At 38.7% G+C, this 17,140-nt stretch overlaps 1 protein-coding gene across 1 annotated transcript in view; it reads left to right on the top strand.

Moving 5' to 3' along the window:
• TTC27 (tetratricopeptide repeat domain 27) overlaps positions 1–12,340 on the top strand; it is a 149,297-nt gene extending 136,957 nt beyond the window's left edge. Inside the window, exons 17-20 of the mRNA XM_057742615.1 lie at positions 2,230–2,427; positions 3,697–3,808; positions 7,513–7,613; positions 10,608–12,340. Coding sequence (XP_057598598.1) covers positions 2,230–2,427; positions 3,697–3,808; positions 7,513–7,613; positions 10,608–10,730 — 534 coding nt within the window. The 3' untranslated portion in view covers positions 10,731–12,340. The remainder of the gene's footprint in view (positions 1–2,229; positions 2,428–3,696; positions 3,809–7,512; positions 7,614–10,607) is intronic.
• The last annotated feature ends 4,800 nt before the right edge of the window (positions 12,341–17,140 follow it).

Below are 17,140 nucleotides of genomic sequence, written 5' to 3'. Positions count from 1 at the left end.
AATCTCTTTAGGCAGTAGCTGCCATGGCCATGAATGACTTCTGTTATCTATTCCTCCGTATAGAACTCTCTTCTGAGGCCCAGGTCCAGTATGAATTGGCATCTGTGTATGAATTGGGTAGATGTGTTTGGTATCTGCCCCTCAACCCCAATAGAGAGGCACTCTGTCTCCCTCCTTACCCTTTTATAGTTCCCTTTATGTACCTGCAGACACACACACACACTTCAGCAGCTTTCCCCCTCTCAAACACCAGCACTTCACCTCTCCATTTTTATTGGCAGGAGGGCCAAAAGATTGCTCTCCCCCCTTTACTCATCGTGGCTAAAATTAGGGGATAGGATGTTGGGCCAACTGTGAGGTCCCAGAAAAAGCAAAGCATTTTGCTAATTTAGTATGCTTCATTTGTCCATGTTAGTAGCTATTTCAATAGACCATCTCTTTCGAAGTATGTTAATCCTTGAAATGTTTACAGAATGATTACTTGAAACAGGTAGTGCACATTCATACCGTTCCTCCCGCATTGTGACTTTCAGATTTAAAGCCGTGAGTGGAATTGTAATATCAATTTCATTACTTTCAGATTTAAAACTGTACATGTTGGATTATAATGTGAATTTATAGGCAGAGATAATTTACCTTGTCCGTCAAAAAAGAAAAAAGCACAATGGAGTGTTCTCCTGTCCCTTTTATCCGTGTATATAATTAGGACCATGACTCTGAGCTCACGTTCCTAACAGTGTTCATGGGCCGGAGGCGCCTCGATTCCTTGGATGCATCTCATGCCTGGGTCAGCACGCTCTGTGGGGAGACAGCAAGGTGTCACACTGGTTGCATTTCTCTCAGCAAAGCTTTCTGAAAGAGGCGTGTTCATTCAGTCTTTCTTTCAGGCACAAGTACTTAGTGTGTCAGTGCTGTGTGCTGGACACGATGTTAGACACTGGGGACACAAGGTGATGAAATGTGGTCCTCTCCCTGAAGTTCAGAGAATGAAGATGTGGCACCCTCTCTCTTGGAACCTTGCCACTCAGAGTGTGATCTGTGGCCCATCGACATCGGCACCACCTGGGAGCTCATTAAAAATACAGAATCTCAGTTTGAGATGGAGTGGCGTCTCCCTCCAGGATCCTGCATTCACAGCAAGCTCCTGGGTGATGCCAGTGCTGTCAGGCCAGGGGCTGCACTGAGTAGCAGGGTCTGAGGGCACTCTCCTCGAGCTGGTTCTTTACGTGGATCCATGTGTCTTTGCTGGCCTCCCGTCACAAGAGTGGATGAGGGAGGATGCACTTTCTATGCTTCCAGGAAGCCTTGAGATGCACAGCCTAATATAGATGTGACAGATGCACCTTGTCATAACAGTGTAACCCGCGGTGGGGCTCAGCTTAATTCATCTATCAGCATTCAAGGCATCTGACTAATGAAAATGAGATGACCAAGAAGTTGCCAAATGTTGAGCAGACCTGGGGTGGTTGGAAGGGCAAGAGATACGTTTTTGGATACCCTGCGTGCCTAAGGCAAATGCATTAGCAGTGTATCATTCCACAATTAGGAAGGCCCAGGACCTCTTTAAGCAGAGTTAGAGTATTATCACTGCAGTCCAGGTGGAAAATAGTGAGGCCCAACCTAAAGGAGGAGAAGCTGGGTTTGGGACTTATTAGGAATGTTGAATCCAATCGATTACATGTGGCCCAACCAGGAGCGAAGAGAATCTCGGTTGGCGCTCAGATCACTGGCTCTGAGACTACAGAAGAAGGAGGGATCTGGGATCTAGGTTTCCCTCTAGGTAGATGGAGTGTGAGGTGTTGATGGGACATGCCTGGTAGGTATTGAGGTGCACAGTCCTGGGCTCCGGAGAGGAGTTGGGCTGGAGCTGCACCAACAGTATTGGGTAGACTTGGTCATAGTGTATTTGCAGATACAGGTGTGGATCAGATCATTCAGAGAGAGTCCACGGAGTGAGAAGAGAGGCGCACGGAGCACAGGGCTCTGTGGAAGCAGAGCCCTCCAAGGAGCCTGAAAAGGAACACCAGGAGAGAGGGTCAACATGCGATTCCAGGCAGTGGTTCAGAATGGCTCGTCTTGTATTTTATTTTTTAAAAGTGGAAGGGTGATAATCTTATAGGCCTGACAAGGTTTTTCACTGTCATCATCGTTGATGGTGAGGGTAGCCCCCTTTTTTTTTTATTGTTTGGTTGTTTCTAGCTTACCAGTTTCTTCTGTGCATTTTTTAAGGTCCTTAAAATTCTGGTCAGGGCAGTGATGGATGGGATGGCCGATCGTAGTGGAGATGTCGCAACCAGCCTCAAAGGAAAGCTGCAGGAGTTATTTGGCAGAGTAACTTCAAGAGTGACGAATGATGGAGAAATCTGGAGGCTGTATGCCCACGTGTATGGAAATGGGCAGAGTGACAAGCCTGATGAGAATGAAAAGGTGAGTCCTTCCTCAGTCCTCCGGGGCTCTTGCCTTCTGCTTGAACACATGTGTAGTGGATCTGATTTTTTAATGGTTGGAAGAAGACACTAATAATTTGAAAGATAAGATTAATCTGCTCAGGTTTTCAGTTGTGATTCAGAGCATTCATCTTTTTTCTTTCCATGAATTTTTCTTAAATAATTGTTCTGTTTCCTGCAAAAGGGTCTCTTTAACCTGCTCTCCTTCCAGAGCTGCAGAGAACAGCTGGTTCTTGTTATTTACTCTCTACCCCTTTCTTCAGGCTCCTTGCTGAAGACTAAGGTAGATGGTACAAGGACAAAGGAGTGTTTAAATCTGAGATGGAGACTATGAAAAGGAGAAAGAAAAAGGAGCTAGATAAGAATATCGGAGAGGAGCTTTTAAAGTCTCAACATAAAATATTTTACAAAGGTTGCCCTGCCCCTTTCTCACAAGTGCAGTAGAACACCAGTTGCATTCAAGTTCTGCCTTTAGCTTCTTATCTTAGAATGTAAAGGCGCCTCCAGAGTTTCTCAGGTTGGAATACTAAATGTTTTGTGTTCTTTTCAAAACATCCACAACAAATCAAATGTACTTCTTGTGTGAGTTTGGAATTCACCACAGTACAGCTAATCTGCAGGATTCTTAACCGTTCTCTCCTCCCTCAGTCCACCCAGCTGGCGTCCCCCAAAGCCTTGTTATCCCAGAGAACACATACTCACACGCCCTCATGCACACCCTCCTGCTTTCCATCCTTCCATTTCATCTTGAATTATGTCCTCTCTTGCATATGTGGAATTAAGGGTATTCTGAATTCTCTGACCTGTGACTTCTCCCTCAAGAATCCACAAGGGTGGGGTGGTGAAAGAGTGTTTTAAACATCTGTGAGTTTACACACCTACCAATAATTCCATAGTTTCCACCAAGTTCACACCTCATTCTCTAAACAGGTCTCTTAAGCTGATGGCTACAAATGCTAGGGAAATGTGTATACTTCTCATAGATTTCCAAACCAAGTACTTTAATTTTTCTGTTTGGAGGGAAGTTTCTCTATCTCTATCCAGACACATCCACTTGATTTCTTTTAATTGCTCATTGCTTTTGGATGTGCATCTGTACCCCTTCTTTGATGAGAATAATAGAAACTCTGCTACATAACAAAGAGGCTGGTTTTTCTGTTGGAATTAGTTCCATATGACTTCCAGGAATCTGCGTTTGAAATGTGAATTCTGCTTGTTATTCTGAATGTTGTTCTTTTTCTTTCCTCAGGCGTTCCAGTATCTCTCGAAGGCATACAAGTGTGACACACAGTCCAGTTGTTGGGAGAAAGATATTACATCATTTAAGGAAGTGGTTCAGAGAGCCTTAGGATTGGCACATGGTATTTGATGTAACATTTGATATCCATGGCATATTCTAATGTATTTTTACTGATAAGGAAAAGTATTAATCAAAAGCAAAGTTCCATTACCAATAATTTCAGATTATTTCATTATATTAAAATTGTAGTTAATCCAGCAAACATTTATAGACCAACTATTATGTAGTAGGCACCCTGGAGCAATAAGAAGAAATAGGCTAGAGGATTAAATAGTGTTTGAAAAAGTGACAGGTGATAGAAACTTTGACAGGAAATACCTTTACTACTGTATTTAATCTTCACTTCACACAGAAGTAAAATTCTCCTGCATTGATAATGTAGTAGTTAAGAAAATCTTAACTTTTCCTGACTCATATTCTTCTTTTATAAATGAAAATATTTATTCACAAAAATACATAGATTTCTGGAGTACATAGCAATATACAGAAGTGCTATGGCATATACAAAGGAAACTAAAAATACAGTCTAATCTGTATCTTTGGGAGATTTAGTGGGTGATAGTTGAGGGGGGGGAAAACCTTACATATAAAATTGTAGCCCTGTTGGGGAAAGATATTCCAGATAAAGGCTGGAATATCTTTTAATTATTTACATTAATGAAAAATATACTAGTTAAAGATAATAATACACTTTTATATTTATGTTTGAATATAGGCATGTGATGCCCTGGGAATGCAATTCAAATAAAATAATGAAGCCACACTGTCAAGAACTGAATCACAAGGACTGTGAACCTATCCTAAAGCCGTCCTCTAACTTCTGCAACTAATAGTTGTAGCAAATAGGGAGCCAAAAAGGGACAATAAAAAAGGCAGAACTTTGGACTCAGGGAGACCTAAGCTGTAGGACCAGCTCTACCACATACTAACTGAGTGACTTGGGGTCACCATTACTTAGCCTCTCTGACCTTTAGTTCTCTCATGGGGAAAATGGGGATAATATCTACTTATGGTGGTTACGAAAAATAAGTAAAAACATATTTAAACACTTAACAGTATCTTACACACGGTTTAAATGTTAATCCCTTACCTCTCACCCCCACCCTGTTCCTTCTGTGGTAGAGGATCTGAGTTTGTATGATAAGGGACTCAAAACTAAAAAGAAAAAAATGAACAAGAATGAAGTTTAACTGCCTCGAAAGAAGCCATAGAACGTTCAAACAATTTAGACATGGGCTTAGGAGTTAATAATTCTACCTTTTGTTGACAAAAGGATAAAAACATCCAATCTCCCGGGCTACCTATCTCTCGACAGATAAGGTAGAAGTTAAACTCTGTATAGCTGAAATCTAGTGTGGAAAAGGTTGAGATAATTGCCAATAGGCCAGCGGAAGGATGGTCCAGGGTGGCTAGAATTTATGCTTGTGCTGGCCTCCTGGTTGGGGGGCTCAGATGGAGCTCATTCTTTATGCCTTTGACCTTTGTGGATATGGTACTATATTTAGGGAAACCCATGCTGAGCAATTACAATAGGGTGCAATTTACTTTAAAGAACTTCTCTGAGCTACTTCAACTTGCCACCCCTAAACATTTCATTGAACAGCAGGCTCTGTAACAGTCAGCCAAGATATTCTCTGTAATCACTAAGTGATAGTATTAAACCTGTCAGATATAACTGTGCAGGTTAAAGAAGTACTCCAGGAAAAAATCTTCATTTTGCATCTTAAAGTTGATTTTGAACTATTTTTGATACCTTTTTTTTCATCCAGGCAGTACTTAGAGAAAAACAAGCATCTGTTCTTTTAAGTTGCGCTTTGACTTTAGTAAATGACGTGTTCGTGCTCCTACAACATTTTAAGCATACTTGCGTGGATGCTCAGCTTTTGTTTCTAGTGACATTTTAGATTTATGAAGATAAATCTTTACCTTTTCTGTGTTGCTGTTGTACCAGGGCTCCATGGAAGAATGATCTGAGTTCCTCTGTTATTTCTGTGCTCTTTTTTATCTTTCTCCCCATCGCTGTTCTCCACCTCACCCAATTCTGGAAAAGGAAATATAACATTTAAAAAAATCTCCATATGATTTATTTCTTCTTGGGTTGCTATTTTTAAGAGCTTCAGAAAGCTTGGTGAGACATTGCGGCCTCCCCATAGTGTTGGAGACCCTTCTATAACAATGTTGTTATTGTGTACCCATTGTTCTGTCTGGAGGGTATTCATTTACAGTCTCTGCTGTTCTGTTTTCTGGGAAAGGGTGGGCAAAAGTTTGTTCCTTCTTTGCCATCCAGGAACTTTTAAAATAATAGTTATGCGTTTTAACTACAGTCTGTCTGAAGGAAGCATAACTGTCTGGATTTCCTGATGATTTGAAACAGCAGGTTATCTCTCTCTGTCTCTTGCCCTCTCTCCCCATCTCTAACACTTTTTGGAAATGGGATTGAGGAAGGGGACCAATAGAGTGCATGTTTATCTTTTTGCTCTCTTTTTTGCTTCCCTCAAAATGACAATGAAGGGTTGAAAACAGAATCACAGCTGTTTTTGATATGTTACTGGGTACTAAACAGTCCAAGTACCTCAGTCATGGTAGTTACAACCCTATTCTATTACGGGACACAGACATCTTAATCCTCACTATCTCCGTGGTAACTGTGCCCTTTGAAAATGAGTGTAACATTGTTGATTACCATGCATCCTTTCAAAGTCTAATTATTATTTTGGAACAGGAATGTCAAGCATAGTTCTCACCAGCCATGGAAGGTATTAATGAATGACGAAACTATTTTGCCAGATACAGGCAGCCTCCACCAGTTGATAAGAGTTTGCATACAGAAAGAAATCTGTTTTCCATCCCTGTTCTAAGATACAGGGTACTAAGTAAACTTCAATTATTACACTCTTTAGTGTAGTTTTAAAATAGGATCTGATTATTGATCTGTTTGTAGTGAGCATAATTTAGAGGAACAAAAACAAGAACAAGTCAGTGGAGAAATATATGAGGCATTATATTTTTACAAAGCTCTTCACTTGTTCTTAAAAAGCATTAATAGCCAGGCCTTCTGCTAGGAAGAGTTAGACCCTCTTCATAATTTCAAGTTTTAGGAAAATGGGCTCCCCAGAATGCTGGAGGCAGAGTTGTTGGGAATAAGTGACTGTCTTCTCCCCGGCGCCTTGCTAATGGTTACCAAGCGTGGCTCAGTGACCCAAGAGCCTGGTCGTGGTCACGTTCCCTAAATGAAGGCGCCTAGGTTGTTGACGTCACTTCTTCCAGAATGTGATGTAAACCCATGCTGTAAATATCTGGCATGTCACTTCCTTGAGCTGGTGTCATCGGCAATTGTGAGTCCCCATTAGGGACTCAGTACCGTGGGAAGCCACGTTAAGTTGTGCTGCATCTGTTTTTGTTCTCTGTGGGCACCTTGTGTTCAGTTAGATCTTGTCTCTGCCTCATTTCATTCATCTGTGCTTGTGTGTGTGCGCGTGCGCGCGTGTGTGTATGTTTTTAGGGTCTCTTCCCAACAATCTGTAACTCACCAAAAATCATTCATTTTCCTAAGAATCCTCCTTTTAGCAATAAGTTATCCTTCTTGAGGGATAAAAGGGAAAATTATGCACATAACTTATTTTCCTTTCTCCAAAATAAAACTTTTCATGTAGAAATATTTCTAAAGTCTATTGCTATAAAATCCTGGTTAAATAATTGGTTTTTGTACCTATAAATTATCATTATTGACTTTTAATGCGTGTCTTCCCCATATTTATCTTCCAGTGGCTATAAAATGCAGTAAAAACAAATCCAGTCCCCAAGAAGCTGTACAAGTGCTTTCTTCAGTTCGACTCAATTTACGGGGCTTGTTATCTAAAGCAAAGGTGAGAGTGAAATGTGAATTAATTAGAATTATAATAGAAGAAAAAAGGTCTTTGATATCAGCCAGCTGCTCTTAAGTCTTCTTTTACGTGAGGAATAATTTTAGGCCCACCTTATATTTTTAGATATCACCCCCCTGGTGGTTAGTTGTACTGGTGAGGAGATCATTGACCCATTGGCTAAACCACCCTACACATGGGTAACTTAGGAGTCTTTGAAATTAATATTTATAATCCAGTTCTTGATGCTTTCTTTAAGTTAAAATAATGCTCTTCTACTTACCATTTTTCCCAAAGTGTGGCATATATGCCACTAGTAAATGTTTGATTTTGATATATATTTATTTCACTATATATTAGAAAAAATATAACTAGCACGTCACACCTACAATTCATGAATGTTCTTATATTCTATTTACAGTAGTGTTCTAATATTTTCTTTAAAAAAACACTTCTATTTAAATTTTAAAAAATTGATTTAGAGACAGATGTTAAGTAGGTGATACATGGATTTGACCAAAATGTTAAGGTAGATGGATGACTTGGTTTTGACAACTGAAACATATGTTATCAGTCTACAAATACCAGCCTGTGAACCAGCGCTAGGATGGGGACACCCGAAAATCACCAAGGGAGATTTTTTGAAGATTGGACTCCACATCTCTACCTGTCACAGATCAGGTCTGGGACAGAGCCTGGGAAATCTTTGTTAAATTTCCCAGGTAATTCAAATATATGGCCAGGTTTGGAGTATACCTCTGGGAGCAAAATTTAAATGAATATAACTTTTAGCACAATTTAGCACTTTCTCTTCTAATCTTTACTTGCCTTCACTATTTAATCTTGAGTTGCGAACTAATTTTTACTCACTTCTGAGAGCAAGTCCATGGTATGTGAAGGTCACTTCTGGACACATGTAAAAACCTTTCCAGAGTATGCTTTTTATTAATTGCTTGATCTTTTCAGATAGGAGCATTGTTTTTTTGCCTCTTTAGATTATTAACTCATTTTTCTATCCTTATTAGTCGCCATGTGGGAACTAGGTTTCTCTAATCTACCTGGGGTAACTGTATTTCCTCCCAACTTAACAGTACAACTTCAGATTATCTGTCTCAGAAAGCTGCAAGAGCTCTCTCAAAGAAATTCAAGGTAGCAGACTCTTTCTGTGACTCTCCTTCCCACATTGGGAGCTAATTTCCCTGGTTTTGGTGCGATCACTAACCTGCCCATGATTGTTTATTTCTTCAGGATATACTCCACAGATTTTTCTATCTCTGTGCAAAGTTTTTTCTTATAATTGATTAATTTTACATAAATCTGTACTTATATGACTTAGATAGTCTTGTCTGTACTGCGCATCCTTTCATATTGTGGGAGATTCCCAAACATTGAAAATGAGGCCTCAGTTCATCATCTATGTTTAGATTTCATTCTCATTAGATCTTAACTGGATTATCGAAAAATGGGAAAAATTGCTTCCTAATACCTCCTTTGAAAGCACCTTTTTGCATATAATATTTGGGAGTCACTGATTTTGTAGTAAATCATATGCCTTTTCTACTTTTTGAACAAATTGGGTTTGCTAAACAGAATTGCATTGCAAAAGAGCACTTTTTCAGAATACTTTAAAAAGTGAAAATAAATGAAGATAACTGTGTTAAATAGCAGGCTTGGTTTGCAAGAATTTCTGATCTTTTCTTGCCAGGCCTGGGACTTTATGGAAATAAACTCCTAGGTGGAACCTAGAGATTCACCTAAAGTCATCCAGTCCATGCTCGGCCAGGACACACTAACTCTTTGGCCCTCAGCACCCTGTCCTTGTACAGATTTGCTGCAGGGGTTTGTGAGGGCAGTTGGTGAGAATGCCCGAGAGCCTGGAGACAGAACAGATTTACCACTTACACTCCATGGGATCCTCAGCAAGTTATTCTTTCTAAGCCTCAGTTTCTCTCTGCTTCCTCCTTACTTTATAGGGAAGTGATGCAGATTTATGATGACTTGCAAGCACTGTAATTCTTAGTAGAAATAAGCTATGCTGTGTGAGTCCAAGTTACTTTCCTCAGAGGTTCTCTCTACTGATCACATCACAGCGGTTGGTATGTCAGTCTGTTGTGAAATGCTATAGAAAGTGTGAATACACAGTAATGTGGCAAAGCTTTACAAAGCATTTTTGAAGTTCTGCATTCACGTGAATGTTCTTTGCTCCATAAGTCACTATGAGAAACTCTAAGCTTATCATAATGATGATGCCATCACTCAGAACATCTGCAGGATTCCCTTTTTAAAATAGCTGTCAGAACAATTGCTATCATCTGTGGTGGTAGTAAATAGTCATATTTTAATGGTAAATTTATTTTTTGTAAACAAACCAATCTAGTCAAATGTGATGAAAAAGATTTATGGTAAGCTGAGGCAGCTCCTAGAGAGGCATTCCAGAATGTTTCAGCCATGGTGGCATTATTGAAGTATGTTGCAATATGCCTTCCAAGGCAATTCCTTTTACAGAAAGAGGGCACTTTTATTTTATTTTGCTGGGCTTTTTTGCTTTTACCATATCTTGATGATCTTTGTGGCCTCTGAGTCCTAAGCCATAATTAATTTTCAAATAATTAGCATAAAGAGTATGATTTATAGGAACTTGAATATAAAATTTGTTTTGCTTGTATACAGAACAAATAGATTTGTTTTTATGAGTAATGTCTCTTTATCCAGAAACCATCTTGTGACACTGAAATGAATAATATAATCAATATTTAAGGCAACCATTTTGAAGAGCAAAGCTCATCTGAATTTACAAGTTCAGGCATATTGTTTGCTTCATCCTCTAATTGTTGGAGCTTGTACGTTTCCGGGGTAGTGAATAGAACAAATACTACTATTGCTACTGTAATGTCGTGTTATTATGCAAAGGGCCTTTTAATTCTGTATTCTGTATCTATATTATTTTAAAGAGATTTTCATTGTTTTGATAGTTCTTTCTTGTTCTTTATGTTGTAGCAACTTTCTACAGATGTGGCAAGTGGAGAGATTTCCAGGGATTTAGCTGATGAAACAGCAGCTATGGACGCCTTAGTAACAGAGCTTCAAGACCTAAGCAACCAATTTCGAAATCAGTATTGACCATCCTCAGAACAGTTTCTGGAAAAGGTGCTTCACCTTCTGGAATTTCTCTTATACCCATGTGTCTAAAACACAAGATATTGATTTTTTAAATAAATTTCTCTTGTGTGGGTAACATTCTTGCTTTTGTGATCTTTCTAAATGCTTGAACTTTCTGAAATGCATTGAAACGTCCCTTCTTTCTTTAGGCTTAATTACAGTTGAATTCACGATTTTTATCATTCTTCAGGTATTTCAGCACAAAGAGCAAAAAAAATGTAGTTTTCTTTTTAGCATAGGGTTTAGTCTCTCAGCCTAAAATGAATTAGATCATTCTTTGGAAAAAGTCTGAGCAGGAAAAAAAAAATCACACACTACAAGTTTGTGGAATCATTAGATTGGCTGATGTATTATCCAAAAGTGATAAAAGAGTACATTTGGTGATGGAAACCTTTACACTTCCTAAGATTTTGTATTTGGGTCCAAAAGATACAGGCTTGGCTAAATTAGAAATGTAGGTATGGTTTAATTTCTAAATCAGGAAAACGCAAGAAAAAATGACATAACTCAAATTTTGACTTAACCATTAGCCACTAGTAACCAGGCTGACCCTCCTCATTGTGTATACTGCCAGCCCTAAAGATGGTTATTTAATAAGGTTATTATGAGTGAAGACAGCTATAAATGGTGCCATATTACAAAAATGCCAAAGTAAAATGTTTTCTTAGTCATGTCTATGGAAACAAATATTGAAGGCAGCAGCTGAGCTTAATAATCTTACTACAAAAGTCATAGTAAGGAATTTGCAGTCCTGGCTTAAGGTTGCTAAATGTTGGGTCCCATGCATAAATCATTTGACCCTTGCTGTTTTCCATGTTCTTATTTATAAAATGTGAATAATTTCTATCCCTTGCTGCTATGTGAGTTTCTACTGCCTTTGGAAATTTAAAAATACATAATCCACAAATGTAAGTATTCTGAACATTAAAAAAAAAGTTTTTAAAACTTTCATCAGCGAATTTTGGTTATGAATGCTTAGCAGTGCTTCTTTTACTTAACCATCTTCTTCTCTTTTCTAGTATCGTACTGGCCTAAAACAAAACGTTGATGTATGTCTCAAAGCAGTTTCTCTGACAGGAGACACAATAATGATGAGAAAGACCAATAAGATGATGTAGTAGCATGAATTAATGTTAAATGTCCACTTGTATCTTTTATGGAAGCCATTGGGAATAGGTGGGTGGGTGGACAGATGAATAGAGGGAATGAGGTTTTGATATTAAAACCTCTTTATCAGTACCTAGCTGTGAACCTCCAATAGAAAATACTAAAAAAGGTAAAGTAGAAGATTGAAGAATTTCCAAGTTTTATAAGTTTTTAATTCTTTGTTTTCCTTTGGGTGCAAGGTAGAAAGGCACTCGTGAGTATGATTGCCACAAACCGAATCCCAAAAGGATTATTCCCTTCCAGTCTTATTTTCAAATGCTGTAGTGGACCAAAGTCTCCAGGAAGCTGCCCTACACCTCTTTTTTCTTGGAATGATCTCACAAAAGAGCTATTAGATAATCTTATTTTAAAGATATAGACCTATTAGTTATATTTAATAATCTTACTAGGTGAGTGAATGTTAAGTGAGTGATTAACATAATTGAAGAAAGTGGGGGGTGGGGGTGGGGCGGGAGGTACCATAATAAAGTAGGAAAAGCTTGGATTTTAGCAAAACCTCATCTTTACTGCCTCCTAACACTTGATACTTAACACTCTGGTACTTGTTTTTTCATCTGTAGAGTGTTGTGATAATAGTGCCTTCTGTCAAGTTCTTAATATCTCTTACAGCACTTTCACCCAGCTGCAGAGTCAGTAACACAGTATCCATTTAAACAGCTATATTTCATTTCCTATAGGGTCTTTGGTGCTTTGTATTGCTATGTTGTGATTTATATATTTGCTCTTTCCAAATGCCTTTTATAAATTTCAACTTTGGTTTATTAGTGTTAATACATTGCTTTTCAGAATTACTTTTTGTTTTGTCAACAAGAAAAATATAAAGATGTTACCCCCTAATCTTTATTGAATCCCACAATATGAATAATACTTACTGAGTTCTCACTAAGCACTAGGTAGGTTTGTGACATCACCAGGAAACTAAAGGTCACAAACTATAGAAAGAGAAATAGCTGGAATTTGAAGACTGCTAAAGCCTGTGTTCTTTTTTTTTTAATTTAATTTAATTCTTTTCTACACTTTTTTTTTTAATTGGGGTATAGTTGTTTTATAATGTTGTGTTGGTTTCTACTGTACCGTGAAGTGGAATTCCCTGTGCTGTACAGTGGGCTCTTATTAGTTGTCTATTTTATATATATTAGTGTATATATGTCGATCCCAATCTCCCAATTCACACCCCCACCCTGCCCCCTTCTTTGCCCGCTTGGTGTCCATACGTTTGTTTTCTACATCTGTGTCTCTGTTTCTGCCTTGCAAACTGGTTCATCTGTACCATTTTTCTAGATTCCACATATATGCGTTAATATACAATATTTGTTTTTCTCTTTCTGACTTACTTCACCCTGTATGACAGTCTCTAGGTCCATCCATGTCTCTCCAAATTACCCAATTTCATTCCTTTTTATGGCTGAGTAATAATCCATTGTATATATGTACCACATCTTCTTTATCCATTCATCTGTTGATGGACATTTAGGTTGCTTCTGTGACCTGGCTATTGTAAATAGTGCTGCAATGAACATTGGGGTGCATATGTCTTTTTTTTTTTTAGTAATTAAGTAATGTATTTATTTTTGGCTGCGTGGGCTTCTCAGTGCAGTGGCTTCTCTTGTTGCAGAACATGGGCTGTAGGCGCACGAGCTTCAGTAGTTGCAGCATGCGGGCTCAGTAGTTGTGGCTCACGAGCTCTAGAGCCCAGGCTCTGTAGCTATGGTGCACAGGCTTAGTTGCTCCATGGCATGTGGGATCTTCCTGGAACAGGGCTCTAACCCATGTCCCCTGCATTGGCAGGTGGATTCTTAACCACTGTGCCACCAGGGAAGTCCTGCATGTGTCTTTTTGAATTATGGTTTTCTCAGGGTATATGCCCAGGAGTGGGATTGCTGGATCATGTGGTAATTCTGTTGTTAGTTTTATAAGGAACCTCCATATTGTTCTCCTTAATGGCTGTATCAATTTACATTCCCACCAAAGTGCAAGAGGGTTCCCTTTTCTCTACACCCTCTCCAGAATTTATTGTTTGTAGATTTTTTGACAATGGCCATTCTAACTGCTGTCAGGTGATACCTCATGGTAGTTTGCATTTTCATTTCTCTAATAATTAGTGATGTTGAGCAGCTTTTCATGTGCCTCTTGGCCATCTATATGTATTCTTTGGAGAAATGTCTATTTAGGTCTTCCTCCCATTTTTTGATTGAGTTGTTCGATTTTTTGATACTGAGCTGCATGAGCTGTTTATATGTTTTGGAAATGAATCCTTTGTCCGTTGATTTGTTTGCAAATATTTTCTCCCATTCTGAGGGTTGTCTTTTTGTCTTGTTTATAGTTTCCTTTGCTGTGCGAAAGCTTTTAAATTTCATTAGGTCCCAATTTGTTTATTTTTGTTTTTATTTCCATTACTCTATGGGATGGGTCAAAAAAGATCTTGCTGTGATTTATGTTAGAGTGTTCTTCCTGTGTTTTCCGCTAAGAGTTTGTAGTGTCCGGTCTTACATTTAGGTCTTTAATCCATTTTGAGTTTATTTTTGTGTATAGGGTTAGGTAGTGTTCTAATTTCATTCATTTACATGTAGCTGTCCTGTTTTCCCAGCACCACTTATTGAAGAGACTGTCTTTTCTCCATTGTATATCTTTGCCTCCTTTGTCATAGATTAGTGACCATAGGTATGTGGGTTTATCTCTGGGCTTTCAAGCCTGTGTTCTTTCTACTTACTATGTTGGGGCTAGAAAAAAACTTCCAATGGTCAGCTGATTTCAGTCTTCTCTTTCCAACAGTGGGATACCTGGAAAAATTGCCTGTCATTGTTTATAAAGTTTTTCAAGGAGAGAGATTCTGTTAGGTCTTAGTTAACAATTACCTGTGGTCTGTTAAGATTATTTAGGAATTATATGCAGTTTATTGTATGTCAATTGTATCTCAATAAAAGTTCTTAAAAAAAGATTATTTAGGATTATTCGATCTTTCTTTATTGTAATAAATTCTTTGTTAGCCTTTTTCCACAGAAGCACAGTAAATGGGGACCCTAACTGCAAAGGAGTTAAAATAAACTCCAACAGAGTAAGAAATCTCTTCTCTACACCCAAACCCCAAACTCAGGAAGCTTGGAGAGCTGGTATTGAGTCTGGGAAGCAGAGCCATGGGGTGTGTGTTGAGGGGTGGTGAGTAGAGTGGTGGGGTTCAGACCTGCATGATCCTGGAGTGGACTTCGAGGTTCCCATGTAGGGGTGGAGAGACTGGCCTTACCTCAGGTGGATCCTCAGTACAGAAATGAGGACCAAAAGCATTGAAAGCATTGACTTATTTAATTTTGTATCAAGGCTGTTCTCTTCATGCTGTACTTGTTTCTGTTGGATATCTATTAGTGTGTTTTCATTAGCAGAAATGTAAAGAAATGGTATCAAGTATGTATAGTAAATTCACCTACTTTTCAGACCACAGTCAAAGATTGTGACGTAAGCAGAGGTATGATAGTTTGGGCTATTTGTGACCATTTATCCAGATTATGGTAAGTCTACTAGGTTAAAACCCTAGGTGAGTCTGATGAAAAGTATTCTTTTTTTTTTCCCGTTTCTGTTTGTATAACATTCACATTCATCTAAATTGCTGTTTAGATAAGGCAACTCTACTTTACTGGCCAAGAGTGGGGAATAAACCCTGTTAAGGGGATGCAGTACACTTCCTTTTTACTCATTCATTCAACAGGCTCTATAGTGAAATGGCAAAGAGCCTTTATTCAAATGGTGGGCACCATGCTGTGGTGATACAGATGGATTTTTCACAACATGCAGAAGTGCTTATAAATAGATAGGTTTCAATCAACAAGCAGCTTATTCAAGCATGTGCTCAAATATAGTAGCTGCATTCATTAGATAGAAATTTCCACTAATCCCAAGACTATACTAATAAAAGAGTAATCCCTTATGGGCTAAAGGTAGTGCTGGCTTGCTTTTAACTCTTAGAGAGTCTTTCACAGACCAAGGCCTAATAATAATTGTAGCTGCCTTAGGTTTTCACTAAGTGGACTGTAAAAGCCAAGCTTATCTTGAAATTTTTTCTTCTCTTATTTTTTTAAACTGCAGTAGCTTAGTGGACAAAGAGGTGCTTTTTACTCAGGATACGCAGCTCACAGCAAAGCCAATTTAGAAACCAATTGTGTGTGCATTTGTGTGTGTTCTCATTACTTTATTATAAAGCTCCTCTTTCATGCTGGTTAATAAAGTGGTTAATAAAGAGTTCTCTTGAGCAGATTTTGTTTTTCCCTTCAACTTTAGGATAAATAACAAGGTAATGTCAATTCTGAGGAGATTTGCAAACTCTTAGTAGAGTGGTTGGACTTTCTATGTGGACCTTTTCGAGTCTGGCTTTGTCCAGCAAGGTCTTTACTCCTCCCACACTATTCAGAGCTAGCTGTAATTAGTTTGCTTTGCACAACACTCAAATTTTTCTCTTGCCAGTGATGTCAGATCTGCCTTCCTTTTTATTATTCTGACTTCTTATAAACTGCAGTGACCTGTGAGTCAACCACACCATCTCTTGGCTCTGCGCCAACATCGTGATCTATGAAGAGGGACTCCTGCCAAGTACTGTGAAGCAGAAAGCTGATAGTATGAAAGTGGTCCTCTGAATGGTAAGTATCAGCCATTTTTGAATCTTTTTGGATGTTGTTGCCAGAAAGGGGTGGGGGGAGGTAGATCACGTTAATGTTGTAAAGGAGCTGACCCATGCATTGCTAACTTTTTCCAGACTGAGGGCTTAAATGAACATGAGCATCTGTAGGCATACAGACCTTATTACACAAGGCTGCTCACAGACAGAGAAATGCTTCTTGAAGACTCTATTACCATGGGACTTGAGGAAGTCCTTAGCCTCTCTGTAACCTGTCAGTGATCCATATGAGAGGGATGTTATCACAAGATCGATCGGGAAGATCATGTGGAAGTGCTCTGAAAGTAAAAAAGTTTAATAGAAATATAAGTTAAGAGTGTCTTAGAAACCATTTGGTAATAAGCATTGATATGGCCTTTTCTGTTCTCCAGTTGGGAGCTTAATGACATCTAGTGCTGCTGGACCATGTTGCCAAAGTGTCGTGATTCCCAGCATTTTCATTCTGTTGCAAACTTTCCACGTTTCTGGGCTGCAAGTGCAGATAGGGGAAGGGAAGAAGGAAAGACTGGGATAGATTTTTATAAAGTGAAGGAGAAATAAA

The sequence above is a fragment of the Hippopotamus amphibius genome, chromosome 7, assembly GCF_030028045.1.
Source record: "Hippopotamus amphibius kiboko isolate mHipAmp2 chromosome 7, mHipAmp2.hap2, whole genome shotgun sequence".
NCBI classification, from domain to species: Eukaryota; Metazoa; Chordata; class Mammalia; order Artiodactyla; family Hippopotamidae; genus Hippopotamus; species Hippopotamus amphibius.
Note: the sequence above shows the minus strand (reverse complement) of the source record. Positions and strands in the feature narration are given on the sequence as shown.